General features: G+C 47.8%; 2 protein-coding genes across 3 annotated transcripts in view; both read left to right on the top strand.

Annotated features, from left to right (window-relative positions):
• The first annotated feature begins 1,860 nt into the window (after positions 1–1,860).
• On the top strand, positions 1,861–22,536 carry ikbke (inhibitor of nuclear factor kappa B kinase subunit epsilon). 2 transcript variants are annotated; one of them, XM_056273467.1, is made up of 21 exons: positions 1,861–2,111; positions 2,417–2,527; positions 2,799–2,936; positions 3,097–3,226; positions 4,185–4,366; positions 5,282–5,442; positions 6,282–6,392; positions 6,494–6,673; positions 8,881–9,077; positions 11,812–11,870; positions 12,018–12,109; positions 12,265–12,366; positions 12,616–12,673; positions 14,227–14,339; positions 14,427–14,503; positions 14,626–14,665; positions 14,774–14,875; positions 19,256–19,352; positions 19,590–19,675; positions 19,776–19,847; positions 19,959–22,536. In XM_056273467.1, the coding sequence occupies exons 2-21, from the start codon at positions 2,438–2,440 to the stop codon at positions 20,020–20,022; spliced, it is 2,151 nt and encodes a 716-aa protein (XP_056129442.1). In that variant the 5' UTR covers positions 1,861–2,111; positions 2,417–2,437; the 3' UTR covers positions 20,023–22,536. The 2 variants fall into 2 exon arrangements, with proteins under 2 accessions (XP_056129442.1, XP_056129441.1); XM_056273466.1 differs by having other exon boundaries at positions 19,776–19,856.
• Positions 22,537–22,962: 426 nt separating this feature from the next.
• Positions 22,963–26,517, top strand: part of rassf5 (Ras association domain family member 5) — a 13,580-nt gene continuing 10,025 nt past the window's right edge. Inside the window, exons 1-2 of the mRNA XM_056301795.1 lie at positions 22,963–23,915; positions 25,884–26,043. Of these exons, the coding sequence (XP_056157770.1) occupies positions 22,963–23,915; positions 25,884–26,043 (1,113 nt within the window). The remainder of the gene's footprint in view (positions 23,916–25,883; positions 26,044–26,517) is intronic.

The following is a 26,517-nucleotide window of genomic DNA, read 5'->3' as shown; positions in this document are numbered from 1 at the left end:
TGGTGCAGTACACCCCGTATCGAATCCCGCACCGGGCAAGAAAATAACCGATTACAAAACCAATGAATGGTGTTACAGGGTAGAACTTTTAGAGCATAGACGCTGCAGCGTCTCCTTTAATGATTCCCCTCTAAAAGTGACGTGTTATTTACTTTTTCCCCAGCAAGATGTCACTCACTGGAGTTCTGTTAATGAATTACAGACAAGCATTCAAATAAATTATATGAGAGTTTGCAAGTAAAGGACGTGCCTGACAGTGTGTCTATGTGGGTGCATGTAAGGGGGGGGCTTGAAAATATGTGTTATCTCCAAAAGAGGGCCCTGCAGAAAACGTTTGGGAGCCCCTGCCTTAACCCGAAGGGGGGGGGGGCTCGGAGGTGTCCGCTAGTCCAGGCAAGCTTTACCGTGGTCACAGATTTTGGTAAAACGCCGGAACGATTCTCAAATCAATCCGCGCTTTCAACAGCGTTATCCCGCAACGACGGTGTGCTTTTCACCCCATACATACAAATAGATGGATAAATGAATAAAAACGCGACTTAAGTGTTCACTGTGAAGTTTCTGCGAGTTGGCGTCCATACTCCGCTGAAATGAATGGAAATCATTAGTTCAAAAAAAAACCCAAATCAAAACAACAAAAAAAATGATGAGCTGAAACTTTTTTTTTTTAGATATTTTTATTGAACATTGTTCATATTCATGTACAGATTCTTGAAGAAAGTTCATTATAAAACAAACATGGCAAATATACTGTAGCGAATTCGGGGGACAACGTAACCGCAGGAACTGCCGCGGCCGGGAAGCAAACCCGTATCGCCCGCACCGCAGGAGACATCGCTAACCGCTCGACTAAAGGGTCAGACCCGCCAGTCAGCGTCTCTACTAATCCATGCACGTTACAGTATTATTAAGGTGAGCCGAAACATACAGAAGCAAACAACTGTTGGGAAAGCATGCTTTTCATGGAACACCAAGAACAAAAACAAGATTATTCGTCAACTGTTTCAACAAGATATTATTAGCTCACCCTCTGCCTTATCTTATTGGTCTGCCTTTGTTGGTGAAAAAATTGTTTGGGGAAAAAATTTGGCTTTTACCTCATAAGTTCCTCTTGACTAATAAAGTAAAAGAAATATCTTTCAAAATTATTCATAGATTCTATCCAACTAATCATTATTTGCAGAGACTTAAGAAGGACATTGATGTGAGTTGTTCTCTCTGTGGTTTGTTTAATGAAACATTGGTTCATTTAGTTTGGCCCACACACTAAACAACCGTGGAGTAGGTTGTCTCGTTTGATTATTGATCATATTTACCCTCATTTCACCCTGAGTTGGAAAAACGTATTGTTTGGATATGCTGAATTTGACAGGAACCTCGATTCTCAGTATTATTTAATCAATTTGCTAATTATCTTAACAAAATTTTATATTCACAGATCTAAATTCTCTAGCAAGAAACCTAATTTTCCTGAGCTGTCTGCGTATATCAAACAATATATTTCATCAATATCTGATAGTGAAAATAAAAAAAGCTGTGAAAACATATAAGCACTTTATGATTTACAAAACATTTAGTTAAGTGTGTAATGTATTTGTTTTACTTTATACAATCCCCCTGGCGCATTTATGTTAATGTTTATGATAATATATGTGTTAATGTTGTATACATTTAATAATGTGACTATTGTTGATTGACATTGTTGTATACTATTTTTGTTCACTTTTGTTAATAAAGTTCTTTAAAAAATAAAAAAACATAACATAACGATATGGTGGTGTAACGCTGCTGCCCTCGGAAGCAGGAAACGACACTGTTGCGCGTTTCCGGCCGAGCTTGGCTCGTTTTCCGCTCAGCTGACTCGCGTGTAGTTGTTCCTCTCAGCCAACGTTTCAGGTTCGGCGGAATAAAGCGGACAGTGTGGTTCAATAGAGTCCACACACGCGCGCGCGCACACACACGCACGCGCGGCGGTCCCGCAGCCCGGACAGGTTCACGGACTTTTACTTCAAGGCGACGGAACAAGATTCGGCCGTCGGGAGTTTTCTCTTTTCTTTCCCACCGCCGCTGTTTTTTCAAGGATCGAGACAGGACGCCGGAAGAGTGTCTGGGTTTGTAAAACACACCCGAGTGAGACGTTTGACTTTTTTAAGCAGTAAAAACCTTTACCTGGCCTCGCGGCTTAAACTGCCGCGCGCTTCCGGCAGACGCTTGTGAGCGCTTTGACCAGATTTGTGGATTTTAATGGAGGGGGGTGTTATTAAATGTGTATTATGAATAGCAGTGCTCGTAGCCTCTACAGTAATGAAAGCGTCTTGCTAAAGCTAAGCCTGGAAAAGCTCAAATGTTAATTTCTGCCTCCCCCCCTCCCTCCCTCTCCCCCCTCTCTCCCCTCTCCCTCCCTGGTGCTCTCTAGGGTTTACCCCGGTGTCAGGAGATGACAGCCAGTACGGCGAACTACCTGTGGTCTCTACAGGATGTCCTCGGACAGGGAGCCACTGCGAACGTCTACAAAGCACGCAACAAAGTACCAATTCCGCCTATGGCGCACACTCGTTGGGCTATCAGCGTAGCCGAAATCTTGTCTTTATCTGTGATGCAGTGTGTCGATACTGTGCATGGGCTGCGGCGTGCGGCGGAAAGTTAGGGAGATTGTGGTGACAGTGATGTGGTGATGTACGGAATGATATTGACATCTTTTCTGATGCGATATGGCACGATGATACTGGTGTATCTGTATATCTGTGTGTGTGTGTGTGTGTGTGTGTGTGTGTGTGTGTGTGTGTGTGTGCCTTCAGAGGACAGGTGAGCAGGTAGCAGTGAAGGTGTTTAACCTGATGAGCTACAGCCGTCCCCACGAGGTGCAGATGAGGGAGTTTGAAATGCTGAGGAAACTTGACCACAGCAACATTGTCAAGCTGTATGCCGTGGAGGAGGTGAGCCCACAGCTTGACAGAAAGGAGGAAGCAGTTCGTCAAATACCAGGGCAGCACAAGATTGGGATCTCCTTCTTCTCTCTGCCGCTCTCTCCCCTCCTACTCACTCTTTCCGTCTGTCTGTCTGTCTGTCTCTCTTATTCTTCTTTCCTGTCTGTAGTTGCCCTCTAAACAGAAGGTGTTGGTGATGGAGTATTGTTCTGGGGGCAGTCTGCTGAGCCTGCTCGAGAATCCAGAGAACGCCTACGGCCTACAGGAGACAGAGTTTCTCATTGTGCTACAGTGTGTAGGTGTGTATAATGTGAGAAAGATAGCGGTCCATACAACCCAAACATACTCTGTGAGTACGTGAACACGGACTCTTCGAGCTACGCAGAGGTACATTTCACACACACGTTGTTGCGTCACGCAACGCAATAGGTTAGCTGCAGTCTCAGGTGTTGCAGACAGAAACAGGATGAGACCTGCTTGTTTGATTTCCAGCTACTGTCTTCCACTGGAGATGCATCAGCTGTGCTCAGACGGCCAGAGTTGAGGAGCTGCCATCAAACAACAAATTTGGCATCGTACAAAAATAGATTTGTCATACTAAAAGCATCAAGTTGCAGCCCCAACAGCCTTCATCAGATGGAATACAATTACAACCTCGGACAATAAAAAGCTCTCCTCCGCTCTGTCTTTCACAACTGTCATGGCAGACAAGAGGAACATACCCCCCCGTCTTTCCACTTCTTAGCAGTTCAGTGGCCGCACGTGCTACCGTCTTATCTATGCTTTTCCTTTTTCTGCGGTGCAACAAGTACAACAGCACACATTCATTAATTGTTGTTGTGATTATCCAAACAGGACAGTACATGAGCTGTTTACAGACGTTCTGATTTGTCATGTAGCGCCCCCTTGAGGACTTGGGTTTATTAACCTCCACAGGAAAATATGAACAACCCGGCTGTGCATTTGCATTGCCCAGGCTGGGCTGCAGTGCCGTATGGAGGGGAGGGGGGTTCAGGTTGATTCCAAGCTTAAAAAAACATTAGACCATAAGCTTAATAACTTTTTTTATTTACTAGTGTGATATCTCTTCATGGGGCTCGAAATGCCAGGCATTATTATTTGTGTTCGCATACTTGAATAGAGTATGTTTTGGGCCTAACAACAGGACATCCTTCCTCAACTTGCTATTGTATTCTACTATCCACTTATCTACATTCATCTACTTAAATTAATTATGTCTACACTCATTCTCCCCAGTGCACGGGATGAACCACCTGCGGGACAACGGGGTGGTACATCGGGACATAAAGCCGGGCAACATCATGCGGCAGGTCAGGGAGGACGGCAGGTCCATTTACAAGCTGACTGACTTCGGAGCGGCTAGGGAACTGGAGGATGATGAGAAGTTTGCGTCCATCTACGGAACCGAAGAGTATTTGGTAAGACAAGTGTCGACCTTTTTAATTCTTTGTTGGTTCTATGTGGGTACATGTGCATGCTAAAAATCCCGTAAAAGTGAAAAACCACTTCCAAATTAAGCGGTGTCCCGAACAACACCTTGATCCCACCTGTTTTCTATGAAGGCTGTGAGCTGGCATGGTAATGAAATCATAACTCACCCTTCCAATCAAAAAGTATCATTCATTGTTTACAACAGTGATGCCCCCCCCCCCCACCCCAGTTTTCTCCCCAATTGTACCTGGCCAATTACCCCACTCTTCTGAGCTGTCCCGGTTGCTGCTCCACCCTTTCTGCCGATCCAGGGAGGGCTTCAGCCTACCACATGCCTCCTCCGATACATGTGGAGTCGCCAGCCACTTCTTTTCACCTGACAGTGGGGAGTTTCGCCAGGGGGACGTAGCGCGTGGGAGGATTGCACTATTCCCCCCAGTCCCCCCCGAACAGGTGCCCCCGACCGACCAGAGGAGGCGCTAGTGCAGTTGGGACACATACCCACGTTTGGCTTCCCACCCGCAGACACCAGACTCCAGTTGTGTCTGTAGGGTCGTCCGACCAAGCTGGAGGTAACGCGGGGATTTGAACTGGCGATCCCTGTGTTGGTAGGCAACGGAATAGACCGCTAGGCTACCCGGGCACCCCTACAATAGTGAATTTTGATTAAATGTGGCCTTGTTTTTGTCAGGGGAAAAAGTCATCTGAAAATGTTTTGCTGCGTTGTTTAAATGTAATGAATGATGGGTTAATGTCGCAGTCATATCGTCTTAACGATCATGTCCATATGAAGATAGTAGGGTCGCATTATGTGAATGCATGTCGCAGAATGTGAACACCAGCTACTAATAAACCGTTAGTATTGACTGTGTTTCTGAATGTCTTTGTGTGTCTATGCATAGCATCCAGACATGTATGAGCGTGCCGTGCTGCGTAAGCCCCAGCAGAAGGTGTATGGGGTGAGTGTCGACCTGTGGAGTATTGGAGTAACATTTTACCACGCTGCCACCGGTAGACTTCCCTTCGTACCATACGGAGGACCCCGCAAGAACAAATCCACCATGTAAGTCTGTAGGTGTGAAAAGTTTGTATTGTAAATATCCGATAACTTTTAGGCGGCGCGGTGGTTAGCGCAGGATAAGTGGTTCGGATAATGGATGGATGGATGATAACTTTTAGTTACATCTCACTTGGTTATATCATGATAGGTGGTAATTCGTCTTTTTCATATGTTTTGGAGTTAATATGGAATACTATGGAGTTTGGTCTTGAGCTTCCCCATGTCACTGGGCCATTCCATCACCAGTGTGTCATTATTGGTTTGCATACAGGTTGTATTAAAGCACTAAATTGTAAGGTTAGCACACTAACTGACTTCTTTTTTTTTTCTTTTTTTTACCTGGTGCCTTTTTGCGAGTCTGAGGGGATGGGATGGAGCTGTGTTAGCTTTGGCATGGTGAATAACATCATTAACCTGTTACGAACTGAACTGAGCTGCATATCTCTGCAGAAAGAAACGGTGCCCACCTCCCCTTTCAGTTGGCAGAAATGAACAGCTTTTGAATTTAAGTTATTATTCAACCACTTAGAAATGCGTCTTCAACTGAAAATCAAAGTTCCATTATGTTAAGGTGACTTTCAATATGTCTGCATTTTCGCTCATTTTATCACCCAGCATGTATTACCAAAGGCATAATATGAAACAACTACTTTAAAAGAATGTAAAAATCCTGTTTTTGTGGTGTTTTTGTTGTTGTTCATTCCCTTCATTGCAGACGATTAGTGCGTTGTTTGGAATTATTTTAGCTAAAGGAGCATAGTCAAAATGCTCAAAAAGGTCTATGTTATATTATAGTATTGCATAATAATTTCAGTTTGAGTTATGTGTGTGTTGTTGCACAGGTACAAGATAACAACAGAGAAGCCTTTGGGGGCAATAGCAGGAACACAGAGGGTAGAAGACGGACCTATAGAGTGGAGATACCACCTACCTCACTGCTGTCAACTGTCACAGTATGTCAATCCATACCGTCATTTGTTGTGTTACAGAAAATGGGTGTTGTTTCCTTATTTCTCATTTCTCGCCCCCCCCCCCCCGTCTCTTTCTTCTCCAGGGGTCTGAAGGCCCAGCTGGTTCCAGTGCTAGCAGGTATACTGGAGGCTGACCAGGAGAGGTGTTGGGGTTTCGAGCTGTTCTTTAAGGCCACCACAGACATCCTGCAGCGGGAGCCTATTCACCTCTTCTCCCTGCAGCGGGCCGCCGCGCACTGCGTCTACGTACGTCACTACGACATGTACGTCCACACGCACGCCGTCGCATCTCGTCAGTACTGTCGGCAGACTACGCAATACCTGCTTTACTTTTTCACAATATGCATAACACAGGCCAAGCCGATACATATTGTCCCAGTACAGGCATACAAACTTGAAGACAACCGAGGGCTGGTGGTCACAGAGTTGAAGATGAGGAGCATCATCTAGTATCCAAACCGTTTATCCAGCTCTCAGGGTCGCGGGGATGCTGGAGCCTATCCCAGCAGTCATTGCGGCACGGGGGCAGAGTGGTTAGTGCGGTCGCCTCACAACAAGAATGTCCTGGGTTTGAGCCCTGAGGTAGTCCAACCTTGGGGGTCGTCCCGGGTTGTCCTCTGTGTGGATGTTCCCCCCGTGTCTGCGTGGGTTTCCTCCGGGTGCGCCGGTTTCCTCCCACAAGCCAAAGACATGTAGGTCAGGTGAATCGGTCCCTAGGCGTGAATGTGTGTGTGCGTGTGGGCCCTGTGATGGCTTGGCGGCCTGTCCAAGGTGTCTCCCCACCTGCCGCCCGATGACTGCTGGGGCTGCAGGAGCATCATATGATGCCCAAAAATGTCAGCAATATAGTTACACTGGCAGAGGCCCTCAGCACCCAGATCTCATGTTGTCACACCACCACATGATGTTTCAGTAGTAAGAATGTGCAGACAGCAACTTAAAGGGACATTTCACTGCTGGTTTTGCTTGTATGTACAGTCGGTACTGATGATCATCAATGTCGTTGATTGAAGCAGTAAAGTCCTCACTGTGTCCTACATTGATGGAGGAATTGGTGTTCTCCTGCTCGGAGTCTTTCCCACTGCGCCTACATGTACCAGAATGCATTGCATGTAAAGCCTCTGCGTCATCGCCCATAAAATCCTCTCTGCACTACTGTTGTGGGACGTCATTTCCACCATCGGAAACGTAGTGCAGCCAAGAGAACGAAGTTGTGTGTTTTTTTTTGTTTTTTTTTTAAATGGTGTGTTTCACCATTCAATAGAATAGATTAGTTTTTCCGAACGCTAACTGACATCACGATACGATATTTGGGGGCCTCTGTTTCACTGCTGGTCCAGAGATGCAGAAATGATGGGGAACGGCTGCAGGTGTTTTCATGTGCTGGCCCCATCACAGGTAGACAGAGATGAGGTTGAAAATCGGTGACATTTCCCTTTTAATTAGTTCCTGTGTGTGTGTGTGTTTTTTTTTTTCATTTTACAGTCAAATTCTTACTGGGTATTGCCCGTCTGCAGAGTTTTGCGCCATAGTTTAATTCAGTTAGCAGGTGGGTCATCGGGATTTTTCCAGACTAAAGGATCATAAGTCTTACAAGCCTTTGGGTGTGGAATGTGTTCAGAGAGAGGCTGACTCGTCAACCCCTGTCACATGACCACTTTTTTTAAAAAATTTTACCATTTGCACAAACTCCTGGGTCTGTTGAGTATGCAAAGAACACAGTCCAACCTTGAAATCCAGCCTAGTTGCCCCAAAACAAGCAAAGGCCTGTCTAGCATGACCCTACTACTACTACTTTTGGCTGCTCCCGTTAGGGGGCGCCACAGCGGATCATCCGTCTCCATCTCTTCCTGTCCTCTGCATCTTCCTGTGTCACACCAGCCACCTGCATGTCCTCCCTCACCACATCCATAAACCTCCTCTTTGGCCTTCCTCTTTTCCTCTTCCCTGGCAGCTCCATATTCAGCATCCTTCTCCCAATATACCCAGCATCTCTCCTCCACACATGTCCAAACCATCTCAATCTCGCCTCTCCTGCTTTGTCTCCAAACCGTCCACCCTGAGCGGTCCCTCTAATTTACTTTTTCCTAATCCTGTCCTTCTTCATCACTCCCAATGAAAATCTTAGCATCTTCAACTCTGCCACCTCCAGCTCCACCTCCTGTCTTTTCATCAGTGCCACTGTCTCCAAACCATACAACATAGCTGGTCTCACATCCATCTCGTAAACCTTCCCTTTAACTCTTGCTGGTACCCTTCTGTCGCAAATCACTCCTGACACTCTTCTCCACCCACTCCACCCTGCCTGCACTCTCTTCTTCACCTCTCTACCGCACTCCCCGTTACTTTGGACAGTTGACCCCAAGTATTTAAACTCATACGCCTTTGTCACCTCCACTCCTTGCGTGACCATTTACATTAAAATGCTTCCTCCGTTCCTTCCCTCCCCCCCCTCTCCCCCCCCCCCCAGGGTGTCTGTCTTCTTTGAGGAGGTGGCGTCTCAGACCGGTGTGGCGGTACAGAAGCAGCACTGGCTCTATATGGGCCATGACCTCCTTCTGGAGAAGAACATGAAGGTGATCAACCTCCCCCCGACCTCCCTCTCCCAGCCCCTCATACTGCTCAGCCAGGGGCCAGACACAAATGTCAGCCTACCTTATAAAGAGCGTAAGACGCACACACACACACACACACACACACACACACACACACACACACACACACACACACACACACGTATCCATGTGTTTTTTGGGGGGGGGGTTTGTTTTGTTTTTGTTTTTTTATCAAGGTTTTCTTGATGGTTGTGTGTAGACTGTGCCAAATGCAGACAAACTATTAATGATTATTACCATAATTAGTGTTGACTGAAAAGTAGGGCAGTCCCAAATACTTTTTTCCAGGTTTTAGATATTCAACACATTTTCCAAACGGATATCTGAATATTCATTCTGAATTAATTAGTCAATAAAAACGAACCAAGGTGATGGATAATGAATGCAGCCACAATGGTCATTTATTCCCCCCCCCTTTTTTTTTATCCCCCCCCCCTTTTCTCCCTAATTGTACCTTACCAATTACCCCACTCTTTCGAGCCGTCCCGGTCGCTGCTCCAACCCCCCTGCCGATCCGGGGAGGGCTGCAGACTACCACATGTCTCCTCCGATACATGTGGAGTCGCCAGCCGCTTCTTTTCACCTGACAGTGAGGAGTTTCACCAGGGGGATGTAGCACATGGGAGGATCACGCTATTCCCCCCCAGTTCCCCCTCCCCCCCGGACAGGCGCCCCGACCGACTAGAGGAGGCGCTAGTGCAGGGACCAGGACACATACCCACATCCGGCTTCCCTCCCACAGACACGGCCAATTGTGTCTGTAGGGACACCCGACCAAGCCGGAGGTAACACGGGGATTTGAACCGAAGATCCCCGTGTTGGTAGGCAACGGTATAGACCGCTACGCTACCCAGACATTTATTTCCTTTTAACATTTTAATGTTAATTTGAAAAACAAAGTGACAACAACGGTATTTTGAAGAGTTTTATTTTTTTTGACAAATGAATGTCGGACCAGATGCCTCGCCCATCTGTGAGAATAATGCCACTGATCCCTGATCAACTCGTTGTTGACAGGAAAGGTACAGTTATCATTGCTATTGGATAATCAAGTTACAAACGAAGTAACACACACTTGGCACTGAGGCACAATCATATTTGAGTGAACAGCTCTACCGTTGTTCATATATTTTGACAGTAATGCTCGGTTAATCAAGGTCATTAATACCGGGCCATGCATGCCATCCACCTCCCCGACTCAGTAGTGTATGAAGAGGATGAGGAGAATAGGCTACACTACAGGATAGTCAGTCAAGACGCTCTATGTAACGCCTGACATGACTGCAGGGGGGGGGGAAAGAAGCATCTCGATACTGAAATAAGGTCCAAATCTACAATCCGGATATTCAGGGTCGGCCTTCACTGAAAAGTATAGTTAAAAAGAAAGAAGCTGTAAAGACTTAGACTACTACAAGAGAGTGTGAAGTTGGAAAGATGGAAGAGACCGTACTTCTCTTGGCCAGCCCAGTTTCAAACTCTCATGCCAGCGACTATTCACGGTGGCCCAGGGGTTAGCACTGTTGCCTCACCGCAAGAAGGTCCTGGGTTCGAACCCCAGGCCGTCCCAGATCCTTTTCTGTGTGGAGTTCGCATGTTCTCCCCCGTGTCCTCCGGGTGCTCCGGTTTCCTCCCACCATCAAAAAGATGTGCATGTTAGGGTTAATACTCCTGTCTGTGCCCCTGAGCAAGGCAATGGAAAGAAGAACTGCAGTTGGTCCCCGGGCGCTGCAGCTGCCCAGTGCTCCTATACAATAGGATGGGTTACATACAGAAGACAAATTCATTGTAAGAATACAATGACAAAATAAAGTGGCTTTCTTTCTTTAAAAGATGTCTTTTGAACATGATTCAAATTTGCTGCCAGCTTCATGGATGCTGCCCTATAGCGCTCCCTGTGGGCTCAACCCTTCTGCAGAGCTGTACTAAATTTTAATGACTATATTAATAAGTGTCTTCTCTTAGACCGTCATGAAACAGGTTAGTTTTACCCCACTGATGATTTGTTGTTGCAGTAGTAATCCAGCTCAGTCCGAGAGGAACCGCTGGTTCAGATGGTGTGTGTGCTTGGCTGAGGAGCCAGTGGTGCGAGGCTACCATCTGTGGGATTATGACTGAATGCCTGTAAATCAGAATCCCCATTAGACGCAATGATACTGTGGTGCCGTGGCCTTCAGTTGGACCGGGATCGCTGGCTTTTGTCGGCGAGCGGGGCCATTCATGACGGGGCTGGGGTGTGGCTGGACTGTCGCCTCGCCTCTCTCGACTCGCAACGCATGTTTGTGGAGAACCTGGTGCGAAGTCACGCTGCATACAGCCCCTCTGAAGGGGTTTTCTGTTATAGTAGCGTTCCATCAGTTCCAGGTTCTCAGCCCTCGCCGATGAATGTCTGGCTCCAGTAGCCCATTGCTCATCAGGTTGCCCCGGTTCCCCAACACCTGACGCGGACCAGGCAACATCCGAGCCGGTAGCTGGCTTGTATAGCATTAGGAGTCTAAGCCATGGAGACTTGTCCCAACTGGGTTTTGAACCCTCAGTCTCTGGCATGGAAAGCCAGCATGCTTACCTACTGAGCTATCCAGCTGCCATGGGATGGGGGAATAGTTGAAAACGTTCCTCTCAATAAACGTTGTGTCCAGATGAACTGGATCAACTTTCTGTGATATATTAATAAGCATTAGAAATAACGTGCTTGAAATGTTGTCACACAGCAAAATATTGTCTGGTAGTAGGGGTCACTTTACTTTCACTACAGATTCAGTGACTGTATTTCTTTTCTCCTCTGGTAGCGGAGGCCCCTGTTATCCCCTCCAGGTTTGACGTCACAACAGACTACAACTTCACCAAGGTACCGCTGCCTTTTCTATTCTAGTCTACGCTGGTGGTCATGTTGGCCTATGAAGTGAAACGTCTTGATATTGTGACGTCTTTCCCTCCCTCCTCTATCCAGTTTTTCCTGTTTTTTGTTTTTTTTATCATTTGTCCTTCCCCGTAGGTAATAGTAGGCGTGGTCCACCAGTATCTCAGGATAGTACACCTCCTGCATGCACACCAACAGCTGCTACTGCAGGGGTACTACAGCTACATGTGAGAATACACACACAAAGATTTTTTGTTGTTGGTACTTGTCCCCTATCTATCCATGTCATAACTTTACATCGTCTGAATCTCTCTTCTTTTCTTTTTTTTTTTACTGTGATTTTATGCCATTTTCCTTTCACATCATCCCCCTCCCCCCCCAGCATGAAGATGCGTCAGGGGTGTGGAACCGCCATGCTCCGCATCACCATTATCAGCATGAGACTGCTGACCTGCCTCGGCTCAGAGCGTCGATTACACACTCTGTGAGTTTTCTAACACACGCCTTACGCCTTTTCAGGCACAGAAGAAGAAGAATATATGCGCAAGTGTAATAGAGCCAGTCGAAACTTTCATGACCTACTCATGAAAGTTTCGACTGGCTCTATGGGCGAATGGGCGCAACAAAAATTTCCACTGAGGAATTTCCGACACAGTTTCGGTCCAGACCACCCCGTACCTTTGCAATCTTCCATTTCTCCTTCTGCAGCTGTTCTTTTCCCCTTTTTCCTCAGAGGTCGATATTCTCCAGAAACACCTGGCTTGGCAGACAGCAGCAAGAAGCTGAGGCTGGTGAGCGCTACCAGGAAGTAACATCACAAAAAACCGTTCTGACTGACAGGGTGGGGTGGGGGATTACCCAGGGCTGTTGGGTATTCATTTGTATTCATTTACATTTTAGCTGCTGCTCTTATCTAGAGCCACTATCTAGAGTCAGTGGGCAAGTATGGGCCAGGTGCCTGACTCAAGAATAATTTAACCGAGGACATGGACATTGAAAACCTGTCATTCTATGCCTAAAGGTCAATCATTTCATCATCTAGGCCATCATTTGCCCTTTTCTCATTATTAGCCAGCAGAGGTGGGACTGAGTAATTGCTTTCAAAGCCACAAGTAAGTCTCTAGTCTTGGCACTCAAGTCCTAAGTCAAAACAGGCAAGTGCCAAGTCAGGCCCCCAAGTCAATATTTCCAAGTCCCAAGTCAATTTCCAAGTCCTAAACTTTGAGTTTCAAGTCTTAAACAAGTCGTTATGCACTCTTCATCGTAACGCCATTTCAACAACAAAGTAATTAAATATGCTAAATTTATGCAAATCGTTTATGCTTTTTATTTATTATGGGTTGATTCAAAGTGGCTCTGTAATTGTGAAAATAGTCTCTGGGTTTGGAGGTGTCAAGTCAAAAGGCTCAAGTCCTATTGAAGTCATGTGTTATCGGTGTCAAAAGTCAAGTTGCAAGTCTTTTTCAGTTTTGTCGAGTCTGAAGTCATCAAAATTGTGACTCGACTCTGTGTCAAGTCTGAGTCATGTGACTCGAGTCCACAACTCTGTTAGCGAGTATTCAATGTGGAACGACAAGACATGCGTGGAGAGTGTCCAAAAGGGGGGACACAGTTCATGAGAAGCCAGGCTGCCCCTCCATTAAAGGAGCGAAGTTTAAGTCCTCATGTCTGAGGGCGTCCTTGAGCCAGATGCCGTATACCTGTCAGACTTTCCTTTTCAAGGTTGAAGTGAAAACAAAGTTTCTCCAAAAGGGTTGGAAAAAAGTGTCACCTCACATTATTGTCAGTTTGAGCGCTGTTCAAATCCATATTACAAGTACTGTATTGTTGTGTGACCAGGATGCCCGGCAAAATGTAATTTCTACATTTCATTCATTTTCATTGTTTTTAATGTACAAGTGGCAGAAAAGACAGGAGAGCGGTAAAGGTGGAGTGGCTTGTGGTGTAGTTGGTGAAATGCAAATCTTTTGTGTGTTTTACTGACTGGAGGGGTGTTCTAGATGGTCATTGGCTGCACTGACTCAACATCAATCTAATGCATAAATGACATTTACACGGATCTTGAGTCCTGCTGCAACCATGTATTTTGCGGGTGCTAAATTTTTACGTGCGAATAGGGCGAGTACATGCTCCAAAATCTTTTGGACAGTGGTTTTTGTTGTAGAACCTGAACACCATCACATCGGGTTTGGGTTCTGTAATACATGAACTCTGGGTAACAGTTTTTGTGGAATCGATGTGGCAGGCGAAATGACACGGTCCCAGCAGGACTCAAGATCCATGTAAATGTCGTTATGCTGAAAACCGATCCGATCATCAAAACTGCCTGCTTTCATCCCCGCAGATCCAAGAGCACCTTCCAGCCTACACTGCCGGCATCCAGGAGTTCCAGAGCCGGCTGGACCGCCTGCACATAGAACACGCCAAACTGGCGGAGAGTCTGGTTCATGATAAGGAGTACGCCGGGGAGGGGGTATCACAACTTGAAGGTGTGCTCACAACAAATATTCAGTTTTTTTTAACTCTGACCTTTGCCCCACACAGCTGTCAGAAGATGGAGGTGTTGCTAGAGAAGATAAAGGCAATTCATCAACACTACCACAAGGACAAATTCATTGGCAGTACGTGCTGTTTTTTTTCTCTCTCTCTCTTTGTGTGTGCACATTTCATGTATAAATATTCAATTGTTTGTGTTAATATTACCTACGCCATCCTAACTTTTACTGCTTCATTTCCACAACAGAACTGATGTACAATGATGAGCAAATTCACAAGTTTGAGAAGTGAGTGTGTGCCCATTTTATCGTTGGCTGTTTCTGACACACGCCAGATACGACGCGTGCCAAGCCTGAAGATGCTCTTCTCTCTGTTTTGTATTTTTTCCATCCCAGAATCCAACTGTCGTCCCACATAAAACGTGTCAAGTCTCTGTTCAGAGAGAACTGTGTGCAGAAATACAAGGACCTTCTGGCATCGACGAGGACGTGGAGCAGGTCAGGTCGTCTTTCGACTCGCTGGGAGGGAGGTGGGGGTCATGTCCAAGGTGGAAAGATGCACTGCAAATGTGGTCAGATTAACTCACAAATTTGTGGTCCGACCACTTGTATAAACAAAAACAAAAAAACAATCTTGCAATTGTTGTCCTACAGATGCCTGTTCGGAGAGCAAGTTTGTACATTTGGCATATAATGATTTAGCATATCTCTCCATGGACAGCCCCCTCCCCCGATCTGTATGTATGACTGTCTACATTAAAACCCCGAGGTTTGGTTTGACCTCCGTGAGGAGGTTTCTTCGGGCCTTATTGAAGAAAACTCAGAATGCAGGATATTTGCTTTTTGGGGGGGGGGGTCCCCCTTTTTCTCCCCAGTTGTATCCGGGCAATTACCCCACTTTTCTGAGCCGTCCCAGTCGCTGCTACACCCTCACTGCCAATCCGGAGAGGGCTGCAGACTACCACATGCCTCCTCCAATACATGTGGAATCGCCAGCCACTTCTTTTCACCTGACAGTGAGGTATTTCGCCAGGGGGATGTAGCACATGGGAGGATCATGCTATTATTGGGCGGCACGGTGGCCCAGTGGTTAGCACTGTCGTCTCACCACAAGAAGGTCCTGGGTTCAAACCCCAGGGTTGTCCAGTCTTGGGGGTCATGACAGGTCCTTTCTGTGTGGAGTTTACATGTTCTCTCCGTGTCTGCGGTGGGTTTTCTCCAGGTGCCCCGGTTTCCCCCACCATCAAAAAAGACATGCATGTTAGGGTTAATACACCTGTCTGCTGTCTGTGCCCTTGACCAAGGCGTGGCAAGATGAACTGGAGTTGGTCCCCGGGTGCTGCACGGCGGCTGCCCACTGCTTCTAGCTACACAGCTAGGATGGGTTAAATGCAGAGACGAATTTCCCCATAACGATTAATAACGTATCTCAAAATAAAATTTAAAAAATTCCCCCCAGTCCCCCTGAATGACCAGAGGAGGCGCTAGTGTAGCGACCAGGACACATACCCACATCTGGCTTCCCACCCAAAGATACAGCAAATTGTGTCTGTAGGGCGCCTGACCAAGCCGGAGGTAACACGGGGATTCGAACCGGCGATCCCCGTGTTGGTAGGCAACGGAATAGACCGCTACGCTACCCAGAATGTTTGCTTTTGAGTGGGACCCTCTGGCCTGTGACTCTCTACCAGTTATTTGTTTGGCAAGTAATATGGAGATGTAGGAGGACAGCTCATTTACAGAGCAACAACTTATTCCCTCATTCTCCTCAATTTTCTGCTTCGATCAGAGAGAGTAAGCTGTGCCATAAAAGGTATATTTGACCGTAAAAGATTTAGAACTTTCCAGAATGTAAGGTAGCACTAGTATTACCTTCAAGCTACTCATACAACCAGTGATTAATTTGACAGTCTTTCCATGTCCTGATCAGAAACATCTTTTAAGGTTTCCAGAATCAAACCTGTGCCCAAACCATTCATGACAGGGAGATAAACCTGGAGGGTTTAATCCGTCGCCATCATCCAAGCAATGCATATAATGCATATAGTCCGCTGACTGTTGGTCTGATTTTTTTTTTTCATGATACAGACCTTGACTCTAAGCTTGTTTACTAATGCTCAAACTTTGACCTCCAAGTTGGTGTCATTAAGTAGTCTAGGACCAATTTTGAAATCGGGGTTCCCTGTACAGGAAATTAATGAAGTTCTCTCCTACCTTTGTGAACCATCGCTATTAAAGCTGTTAAGGAGTTTCCCCACTGATTTTTATTTTCTATCAGTCGTAATTTAAAGAGGTTCTTGCATCAAAACCCAACTTTTCCTGTTGTTAATCGGTGTAAGGAGTGTGGATGTGATGGATGAGACAAACTGTAGCCCTAAAATCACATTTATGGCCAGACGAGAGATATCGACAGTCGAGTAGCTGATTTCCGGTAGGCGAAAATGTGGTAATTTGCCGGGTCACGAATTAGCATTAGCATAGAGGGCGTGTCCGTAGCGGGATGCTATAAAAGCGGAGACGCCCCCTTTTGGCTCGAAGGAATACGACCGTATTGGCTGAGCAACGTATTCATGAGGCGAGTAGTCCACTTCCACTGAGAAAGAGGACTCGTCTTCCACATCCTCAACCTCAAAGCTGCTGTTGATGGTCTTGTCACTCGCCATTTTTAATTTTTTTTTGTAAAGTGACGACAGAGCGGGAAGGGGGCTGTCGCCAGTGAATTTCTCGTTTTTCTACGGCAGGTGGTTTAGCCCACCCATCCACACCCACACAACCGCCCTGAATTTCAGTAGCCAATAGCTATGACATCATAAAACCACACCTACCTTTCGGTTGTAAAAGGAGCTCAGAAACAGCATGAACGTATCTCTTTAAGACCATCAGTGAAAGGAGGAAGTATTGCCACACCATGTAATGGTTTCCAATGCTTTTCTCCGGGTTGGATTCCTTCAAACTCTGAAGAAACTGTTTAGAGCACACAGTGACCGCATGCCTGTGTGTCTTGCAAACAGCTGGTTTTCCAAAACATCACTACATCTGTAACTCTTCTCTTCATGACAAATGCGTGAGGTACCAGAGGGTGAGTTTCAAACTTTGTGAAAAGAAGAAATGCAAAAAATTATGTTGCTCTCCAACAAAACACTGCCATTTATATCCACAGGGAGTGGACAAAGTCAATAAAAATAGAAAAATTCCAGTAAGAAGCTTCAAAAAATTTCTGTGCGGTGAATTAATCTTTCATTGGATCTCTTGAATTGTTCATCGTCCGAAAGCACAAGACTTTGTCGTTAAGGGCTGCTCCCATGTGTGTCTGTGTCGCTGTCCAGTTGTCCTACAACGCTGCTCTGAGGCCATTGATTTAGGAAGCGTTTCAGTGCATTCGTCTAATTAAAGCGGCACTGAGCACAGAGAGCAATCGGGTAACAATTTATTGTCGTGCGTGAAAGAAACGGAATTCCGTTTCCCCCCAGCCCACAGCAGTGCGACCCACAAGACAAAACACAAATCCAAAATTTCCCAAAAACAACACCACCAAAAACATACCAAAACGGATAAGAAAGCAAAATACAAATAAAAACAAACCCTTAACAACACAGTCCAAAAGTTCCACTGTCCAGAGAGCGAACGCCAGCCAGGATGACTGTCGGAACTGCCGGTCCGCATGGGCTAGCAGTTGGCTTAGCCTGCCCCACTTCCGTGTCATGTCAGACCGCCCTCGGTGTTTCCACTTTGGGCGCAGCGCCAGTCAGAGCTGTGGCCCTTGGGCCCACAGAATGCAGCAGACCAGGCTCCCTCAGCCGATCCAGTGCCAGCTCTCCCAGCCAGACACCTTCGACACACCTCCCCGCACGCCACGCGACGACACTAAAAACACAGTCAAGGCTAGGCGAGGCCGCCACCAGACCCCCCTCAGTGTTATCAGAACTGCCGGTTCAGATGGGCTAGCAGTTAGCTCAGCCTGCCCCGCTTCCGCGTCCTGTCAGACCGTCCTTGGTGTTACCTCTTCGGGCACAGCTCCAGGCAGGGCCGTGGTCGCTGGGCCCACAGGACGCAGCAGACCAAGCTCTCCCAGCTGATCCAGCGCCAGCTCTCCCAGCCATCAAACGCAGACGTGAACAAAGGTACTGGGTGAAGCTAGCGCAAACTGTTTGCGCCGCATCTTCCCACACCGGTACTGGGTGAGGCGACTGCAAATGTGAATTCGCGCCACCATCTTCCCACACCGGAAGCTGGACAAGCAAGTCAATAAAGGGACTTGTTTTCTAATGCACTCTCTCCTAGAGACAAAATAAGAATAATGCTAACAGCCCATTTTGCAAAAAAAAAAGTTTGTAAATTTTTCTATTTTAGCACGTATTGACAAATATAGGGGTGGCACAGTGGTGGCACATGGTTAAAGTGGTCGTCTCGCAGCAAGAAGTTACTGGGTTCGAGCCCCGGGATAGTCCAATTTGGGGGGCCGTTCTCTGTGTTGGCGGTACAGTGGTTAGCGCGGGTGTCTCACAGCAAGAAGGTCCGAGGTACGAGCCCTGGGGTAGTCCAACCTTGGGGGTCGTCCCAGGTTGTCCTCTGTGTGGAGTTTGCATGGGTTTCCTCTGGGTGCTTCGGTTTCCTCCCACAGTCCAAAGACATATAGATCAGGTAAATCGGCCATGCTAAATTGTCCCTAGATGGGACTATGGGTGTGTGTCAGTCCTGTGATGGTCTGGCGGCCTGTCCAGGGTGTCTCCCTGCCTGCTGCCCAGTGACTGCTGGGATAGGCTCCAGCATCCCCACGACACTGCATAAGGATAAGCGGTTTGGATAATGAATGAATGAATGACAAACATACACTGTATGAAAGGTCTGACTCAGTGTGTCTCCCGGCTGTGTTGTCAGTGTTCTCCTGGAGCTGCACACCCGTTTGGAAGAATTCATCTCATTCTCCAGAGACCTGTTGGCGGACCTGGGAGTGTTTGAGGAGTGCCATAATCAGGTTGACATTTAACCTTTCACACCAGGCTTCAAAGCTGCTTACGCCCTGTCCCTGCAGCCTAGCTTCATGACCACAGCTCATGCTGGTGTTATCTTGCACACATACAGTCTAATCAAAAAGTTAGATTATTACTTTTATCCCTTTTGGCATTTGGATCACCATTTACACAGGATTTATGAGTTTATCATTTCAAAGGTCTTAGTCATCACATTCATGTAACATCTCCTGCCTCTTCAGGCTTTGGACGGTGCACTCCTCACCCTGCAGAGTAACACGACGGGGGACAGGGCACGAGACCCATCCAAGGACCATATAGTCTCCAGGTGTGTTGGTATGTGTTTGTGCGTCAGTATACATAGGTGTTCTACCTTGAGAGAAGTAACCAGGTATATTGTCTCCCCCCCACCCCACCCCCTGCTTCAGGATGAATCATCTGAAGGAGGAAATGGAGAGTTTAGTCCGGGAACTACAGTGTAACAACAACATCATAGAGAGGTCCGTTTGGTAATGCCAACAGATTCATATTATCCATCTATAAAGCAAGAAATGTCCTCTTGTGCAGTACAGATAGTATCTGATTGACTTGTTTTTTTGTATACCTTACAGTTTGGGAGAAGTGAACTCTGTTGGAGCACTGGAGTCTGGTCTGGCCAGGCCTTCCACATTGTGACCAGAGTCCACCTTTGCATTCTAACTTATCACACACACACACACAGATGGACACATGCATGCACAAAATGCATTGCTTTGACTTGCTAGCCCAGTCTTAACTGTCTCCTTGCGTGGCTGACCCGCCTTGTTTAAGAAGAGCCTGTAAATCTCAGATATACGCCTCGTATAAACAGCCCCTCATATGGTACAAGAACAGGTTTTGTCTCTCTTTAATGTATGTGCAAGAGCCAACCAATAGCGCAAGACAACCTATTGGTTGCGAGTCACAATGCAGAGATAAGATGCAAAGAATGGGAAGCAGGAAATGCTGCAACAGGGAAGCTTTTTCAGAGAGAGAGAGAGAGAGAGAAGGGGAGGGGAAGGAAGAGCCCTATACAGCAGTTCAATACAAACCTCATTAATTCCTTTAGTGTTATTGTATTTCTCATAGGCTGCCATAGTGAAGGACTGTTATGGCAGAACAGACAGAATCTTTGCTCAGCTCTGAGAAAGGTCTGTTGTTGCAGTGCTTCTCTCTTGTCCCATGACAGCAGTTCTGGAGAACTTCATCCATCCATTCGATCCATTGTCCAAGCCACTTATCCCGATCGGGGTCGCGGGATGCTGGAGCCTATCCCAGCAGTCATTGGGCAGCAAGCTGGGAGACACCCTGGACAGGCCGCCAGGCCATCACAGGGCCGACACATTCCCACCTAGGGACAATTCAGTACGGCCGATTCTCCTGACCTACATGTCTTTGGACTGTGGGAGGAGGGAGTCCCCCAGAAACTTTCCTGCCTAAATGTCTTCAGGCACCGACTTCAGTCCTTACAAAAACTAGTGGGTGCCTGAAACTGTCCCGTGATGTCACAAACCCAGCCACCCCTCAACATCTCGTCCTGCAAAATAAGTTTGACGCTTCATCGTGGGATTCCTGGACACCCGTCTGTAGCTCCTGGGCTAAAAACCTGGCTTGATCCAGCGTGCTGTCATCGTCCGGCAGTTGCCTTCGGTAGAGGAACCGCACCACACCGCGGCTAGCTTGTAAATGATAAATCCACAAGATTGATATTGACCCAGTGATGCTGAATAGGTCACTGTCTTTGTTTGTTTGTTTGTTTGTTTGTTTGTTTGTTTGTTTGTTTGTTTGTTTGTTTGTTTGTGGAGTTAATCCACTCTGCCATTCCTGGAGGGGTACAGTATTCAGAAGGTGTCACGTGATTTCATGTCATGGATGGCTTCAGACGTGTCACCGAGTGACTGGTTGATGGAATCGTTGCTGGTCAGCATCTGGAAAGCGTACAGTCAGTCCGCAAGCTTTCAAGTCATAACGCGTGTCTCGCTTTCTGTTGATGTTTAACTCGAGTTTTGATTGTGTTGTGCTCGTCGTATTCCGTATTCACGTGCGGAGGTTAGCGGCGAGGGGAAGCCACGAGGGGAAACTCAGCGGTGACCACAAGCGTCCCCTGCCAAGCAGAACCGGTTAATGTCAACTCTGTCTGTTGACGGTACAGTGAAAGGGTGTGGGGACAATATGACTGTTGTTTTCAGTTCATGTTCAAATGGTGTTGACATTTTAGTCAGTGTGTGTGTGTGTGGGGGGGGGCATAATTTGAGTAGGCTGGTGGTAGATTTCACAGAACACGGGGAAACAAGCGAACATGACAACATTGCGCAATTAAGAGCCTCTGAACATGACAGTTGAGCTTTGGGTTGAAATTCTCTGCGTTTCTTCAGGGGGGTTTTCTGCCTCGCTGAGGGGAGGGAGGTAGATTTTTCACTTTTGGCTTTTGTGTATTGTGGCGTGACGCGTTCTTCGCAAGGTGGAAATTTTGATCGCCGCCCTCACGCTAGCCTGCACAAACAACTGTCATGTTTTCCTTTGTTTAGACAACCCCCCACGGCTTTGCCAAAGTCGTCCATACGGTATGCGGATACCTGTATATCACACATATGGCACACTGGGTAGCTCTTGTTTTCAAATATCAGAACACTGACGGATCAAGAAAACTCCCCAAAACACATGCAAATCATCACGGTCGATAAATACACCGTGCAACACCAGCCCCCGCCCTCCCCCCCGTTGACTCACATTATTGCAAAAAAATGTTCTTCTTCTGGCAAAAATGTTGTATTGATGCAGAGCTATATCATTTATTTTCTGAGCCTGGGCTGCTCCGGTGGCGTCTGGACACCGCTTGGCATCCCCCTCGTCATATTCGCCATATGTCTTATAATACTGTCGTCCTCTTTCGATGCTGTATTCTGTAAATTGTGTACACACCGTATCCATTGCACGTCTGTCCATCTTGGGGGAGGGGTCCCTCCTCTGGGGGCTCTCCCCGAGGTTTCTCCCTAATTTTTTTTCCCTCCCTGTTAAAGATTTTTTTTTTTTTTTTTTTTTTTTTAGGGAGTTGTGCCTTATCCGATGCGAGGGTCTAAGGACAGGATGTTGTGCTGCTGTAAAGCCCCCTGAGGCACATTTGTAATTTGTGATAATGGGCTGTACAAATAAAACCGACTTGACCCCTGTACATGAACTCTGTACTTGTTGATCCCCTGATTGTGGTTTCTCGTTGCCATTTTCTCTGTCAAGTAGACCTGAGTGCTGCAGCTGTTGTTGTTGTTGTTGTTTACAGTAGTAGAAGGAGATCCGGCTGCACAGAAAGGAGGCTCGGTCTGATGAGCGGTGTGTGCCGGTGATGCTTTAGTAGTGGACTATGTGGTCCGTCAGAGATGACGTGAAATAAAACCTCTCAAACCAAGGGATTAGCGCGCGCCCCTGTCGCCCGAGGGGAGCGCGCCCGTGCCATTTAAACGCTGTCACGTTGCTCCTTTGCGTCACCACTACACGAGCCGGGTTTACATTCGCCGCACGGAGCACAGACGCGTTGCACTACTACACACCCGGACCTGCCAAACGCACACGCACGCGTGATTTTACCAGAGGTTAAACTCAATGGCGTCCGCGAGCGTTGTGGGGCAGCACCCGGGTCCGCATCGGCTGGACTCGGAACCGCAGCTCCTGTTCTGCAGAAAGAAAAGCAGCCTTCCGAGAAAATCCTCCTTCGAAAAGATGATGCTGTTCAGGAAGAACTCGGTGACCGCGGCCGAAGTTGACGGCGGATCCGCCGCCGCCGCTCCAGCTGCCGGCACAGCAACGCTACACCTCCCCGCGATGTCCCCCGGGCGGAGAGGAGACGAAGAAACGGCCGTGGCGGGAGGAGGGATGCCCGGGGAAGGATGCGCAATCCTGCCCGCTCATGCGCCACGTAGCGCGGAGAAAGCGGAGGGCAGGGACCGGGTCAGCGGCGGCGCCGCGGAGAGGGACGCCGCCGCGGCGGGGCGTGTGCGCACTCACACCGGGGACTACAACAGTAACATGGACTCCTATCCAAATCTTAACGTCAAGCCGAGAAGGGTTTCAGTCAGTCGGACCGGCGTCGATGACATGCCGGGCTCCCTGGTTGACAATGGGCATAACGCAGCGCACACTCGCCCGGAGGTGGCACGGGGGAGACGCGCGTGCCTCGGTGGCAACAAGGCGGCACAAAACAGCGTCTCCAGGGGGTCGGGGTCGGAGGGAGAGACCGGGAGGCTGCCGTTAAAGCGGCTAACGCAGGGCAGGACCGGGGTGGTCAAACTCGCCCGCACCGAACGCCGCCGGCGCCAGGCCTGGTCCATATTCCCGCAGGAGGACCCGCGGGTGCAGGCGGAGACGGGAGAGGGACACCGGTTCGACTCCAAGCCAGTTACGCAGGACTGGTGTGACGTCTGCAGCCGACAGATCAAAACTCAGGCGCTCCGGTGTCAAAGTACGTATCCCGACATTGCATTTAGACTTGACGTCTACGTCGGTGGTGGGTCCAGTGGCACATGCAACATATTTTTGAACGGGGCCGCCAAAGAGGGGTCAGTGATATTTGGGGCGTGGCTCCCCCAAATTCTTAAAATTTTGGTGTATAGGTTATTCTTTACAGCACAGTGGTTTATATTGCATGGGATAGTTGCGCAGTTACGAGGACGAGGAGACACAATTTGGTAAATTGACGTGGATGACTATATAAAGAGCAGAAGAAGAAACGTGACGTCACAGGGAATTGAAAACATATTGTTCTCACACCGTCTTGGCGGTCTCGTAGTTGCTGTATTTGCGGACAGCTCAAAGGCGGAGTAGTGAAAATGTCTGGACACAGGGGCCTATAAGGTCTCCTGTAAGACCTTCAAGAATACTGATCTGAGACCAGTAAGGTTACAGCCATGAAACGCTTACAGCAATGTGACCACAAAATAATGAGATTTTAAGTGTGGCCTGGTATGTATTGAATGACCACCCTTTAAATCCGCCCTTGGTCTGTTGGGGACACCGATGCTGAGGGGGGGGGGGGTTTCAACAAACCTCAAGCACCTTTTAAACTGGAGGCATATAGGCCTACGTATACTAAACCATGAAAGATCTTCTTAAACCGTGTGTGGGCTCAGTTAAAAACACGTCTCTGGTCTAATGTGGTTTTTATGATCCTGCCTGTTTATATTAAAACACATCGTGCGTTTTTAGCAACACTATACTCATTATATTTCTGACTATTACGAATCCGTATCATCATAATTGTTCTTCACTATGAAGCCCACAGAATGTGTTTAACGGGCGACGGCATCCCATTGGATCGTCTGTTTGTGACGTAGTAGACCACGTCACGGAACAAAATGGCCGCCTTCCCCGCCGCTGTCTTGGTCGACAGAGGGGGACCGGCAGCTTGTATTGCTGTGACGGTGTGAACACGTGTTTTCGCGATGTCCCCATCCCGAACGTGCACTTTCCACCTCACAAATTGAAGAGTTTGAGTGTCGTGGTGTGTTTACCCCCCTTTTATTCGGGGTCGTGGGTTGCAGACCCCTATGGGACGGACTCTTGAGTGTTTTGTGTTGTTGATAAAGCAAGTATGGCGGTATTTTTGGACCGAAAGACCTCGATATTGATATTGTTGGGATAACTATTGGTGCTCTCACAAGACATTTACACAATCATATTTTTTGATAAATAATTGTAACCGGTTATTTTCTTGCCCGGTGCGGGGATTCGATACGGGTGTACTGCACCACAAGGTGACGTCACTACCCGCTCGGCTGGAGGGTCAGACCCGTTAGCTAGGGGCTAATGTGTGTTATTAGTAGTTTACAGTCGTTACCCTCCCCGGAAGCGCGCTCTCGCGCTTGTTATTCCCGCGCTCCGAAGAGACTTCTGAGGATCTGCACACTTCCGGATCCCCACCGCTGCACCAATGTAACCCGTTATTTTCTTGCTCGGTGCGGGATTCGATACGGGGTGTACTGCACCACAAGGCGACATCACTAACCGCTCGGCTAAAGGGTCAGACCCGTTAGCTAGGGCTAACGTGTCTTATTAGTAGTTTACATAATCATCAATGATGCCTATATATAAGTATATTGTAGCGATTTGGGGGGACAACGCAACCACAGGAGCTGCCGCGGCCGGGAAGCGAACCGCCACGCAGGAGGACATCGCTAACCGCTCGACTAAAGGTCAAACCCGCCAGCGTGTCTACTTATCCATGGACGTTACAATATATATAAACTCACTGAGTGGGTAAAGGCAGCTAATAGAACAGGTAGAACAGTCTGGTCGGTTAAAAAAATAACACACCTCTTTACTGTAATGCAGACTTTAAAACCAGGAAGACAACATATCACGATTTACGATATCCAAACCCCCAGACGGTATCTAGTCCCATGTCACGGTTTCGATATAATGCCGAGGTACTGCCCAGCCCTATAGCCACAGCAGAATGGTTCACTCTCTACCGTATTCTCTGTATGTGAACACACGTGTGGTTGTAAGACCGTGTTCCCCGGTTCCAGAGAGCCTGAGACGAGCAGCCGGAGCAGCCGGAGCAGCGTAAAGCCTCCCAACACAAACCCCACCGTGTCCTCCTACAGGCTGTGGCTACAGGCTGTGCCTGCAGCAGCAGCAGCATCTCCGGCTAGTGAAGCAGTGATGAAGCTGGCTGCTCTCGCAGTGGTACATCTGCGGGATGATTTTTTTTTTAATGACAAAAAAAAGAAAAAGAAAAGCGGATGTCGTAAAGAATGGTGTTTTATTTCCTCTAGTTATTTTCGTATTCCTAAGACCGCACGAGCACGACCTCTGCTTGGTGCCCTTGTTTCCGCAGCAAGCCAAGAGACACACGAGCGAGGCAGTCGTCTTTACTTGGTCGGCCGTTTAAGGCTATACGTGAAGGGGGGTTTGTGTGTGGTCCTTGTCCCGTCTGCGTGCACTTTCGGAGTCGGCGTAGGCCAACGGCCACACGCCCGCGCTGTTTGGTGCGGAGAGCTGCTCGGGTCGTGGCGTGAAAGACCCCCGCCGCCGGTCCAACAGAGAGGCCAGACCAGCCAGACCAATTTAACCTGACACCGCGGATGGCTGGCTCACATCCACACACACCACCTCTGTGCTTGGAACACTGAGCTCTGTGTGTGCGTGCGTGCGTGTGCG

Source organism: Lampris incognitus, chromosome 2 (genome assembly GCF_029633865.1).
Source record: "Lampris incognitus isolate fLamInc1 chromosome 2, fLamInc1.hap2, whole genome shotgun sequence".
Classification (NCBI taxonomy): Eukaryota; Metazoa; Chordata; class Actinopteri; order Lampriformes; family Lampridae; genus Lampris; species Lampris incognitus.
Note: the sequence above shows the minus strand (reverse complement) of the source record. Positions and strands in the feature narration are given on the sequence as shown.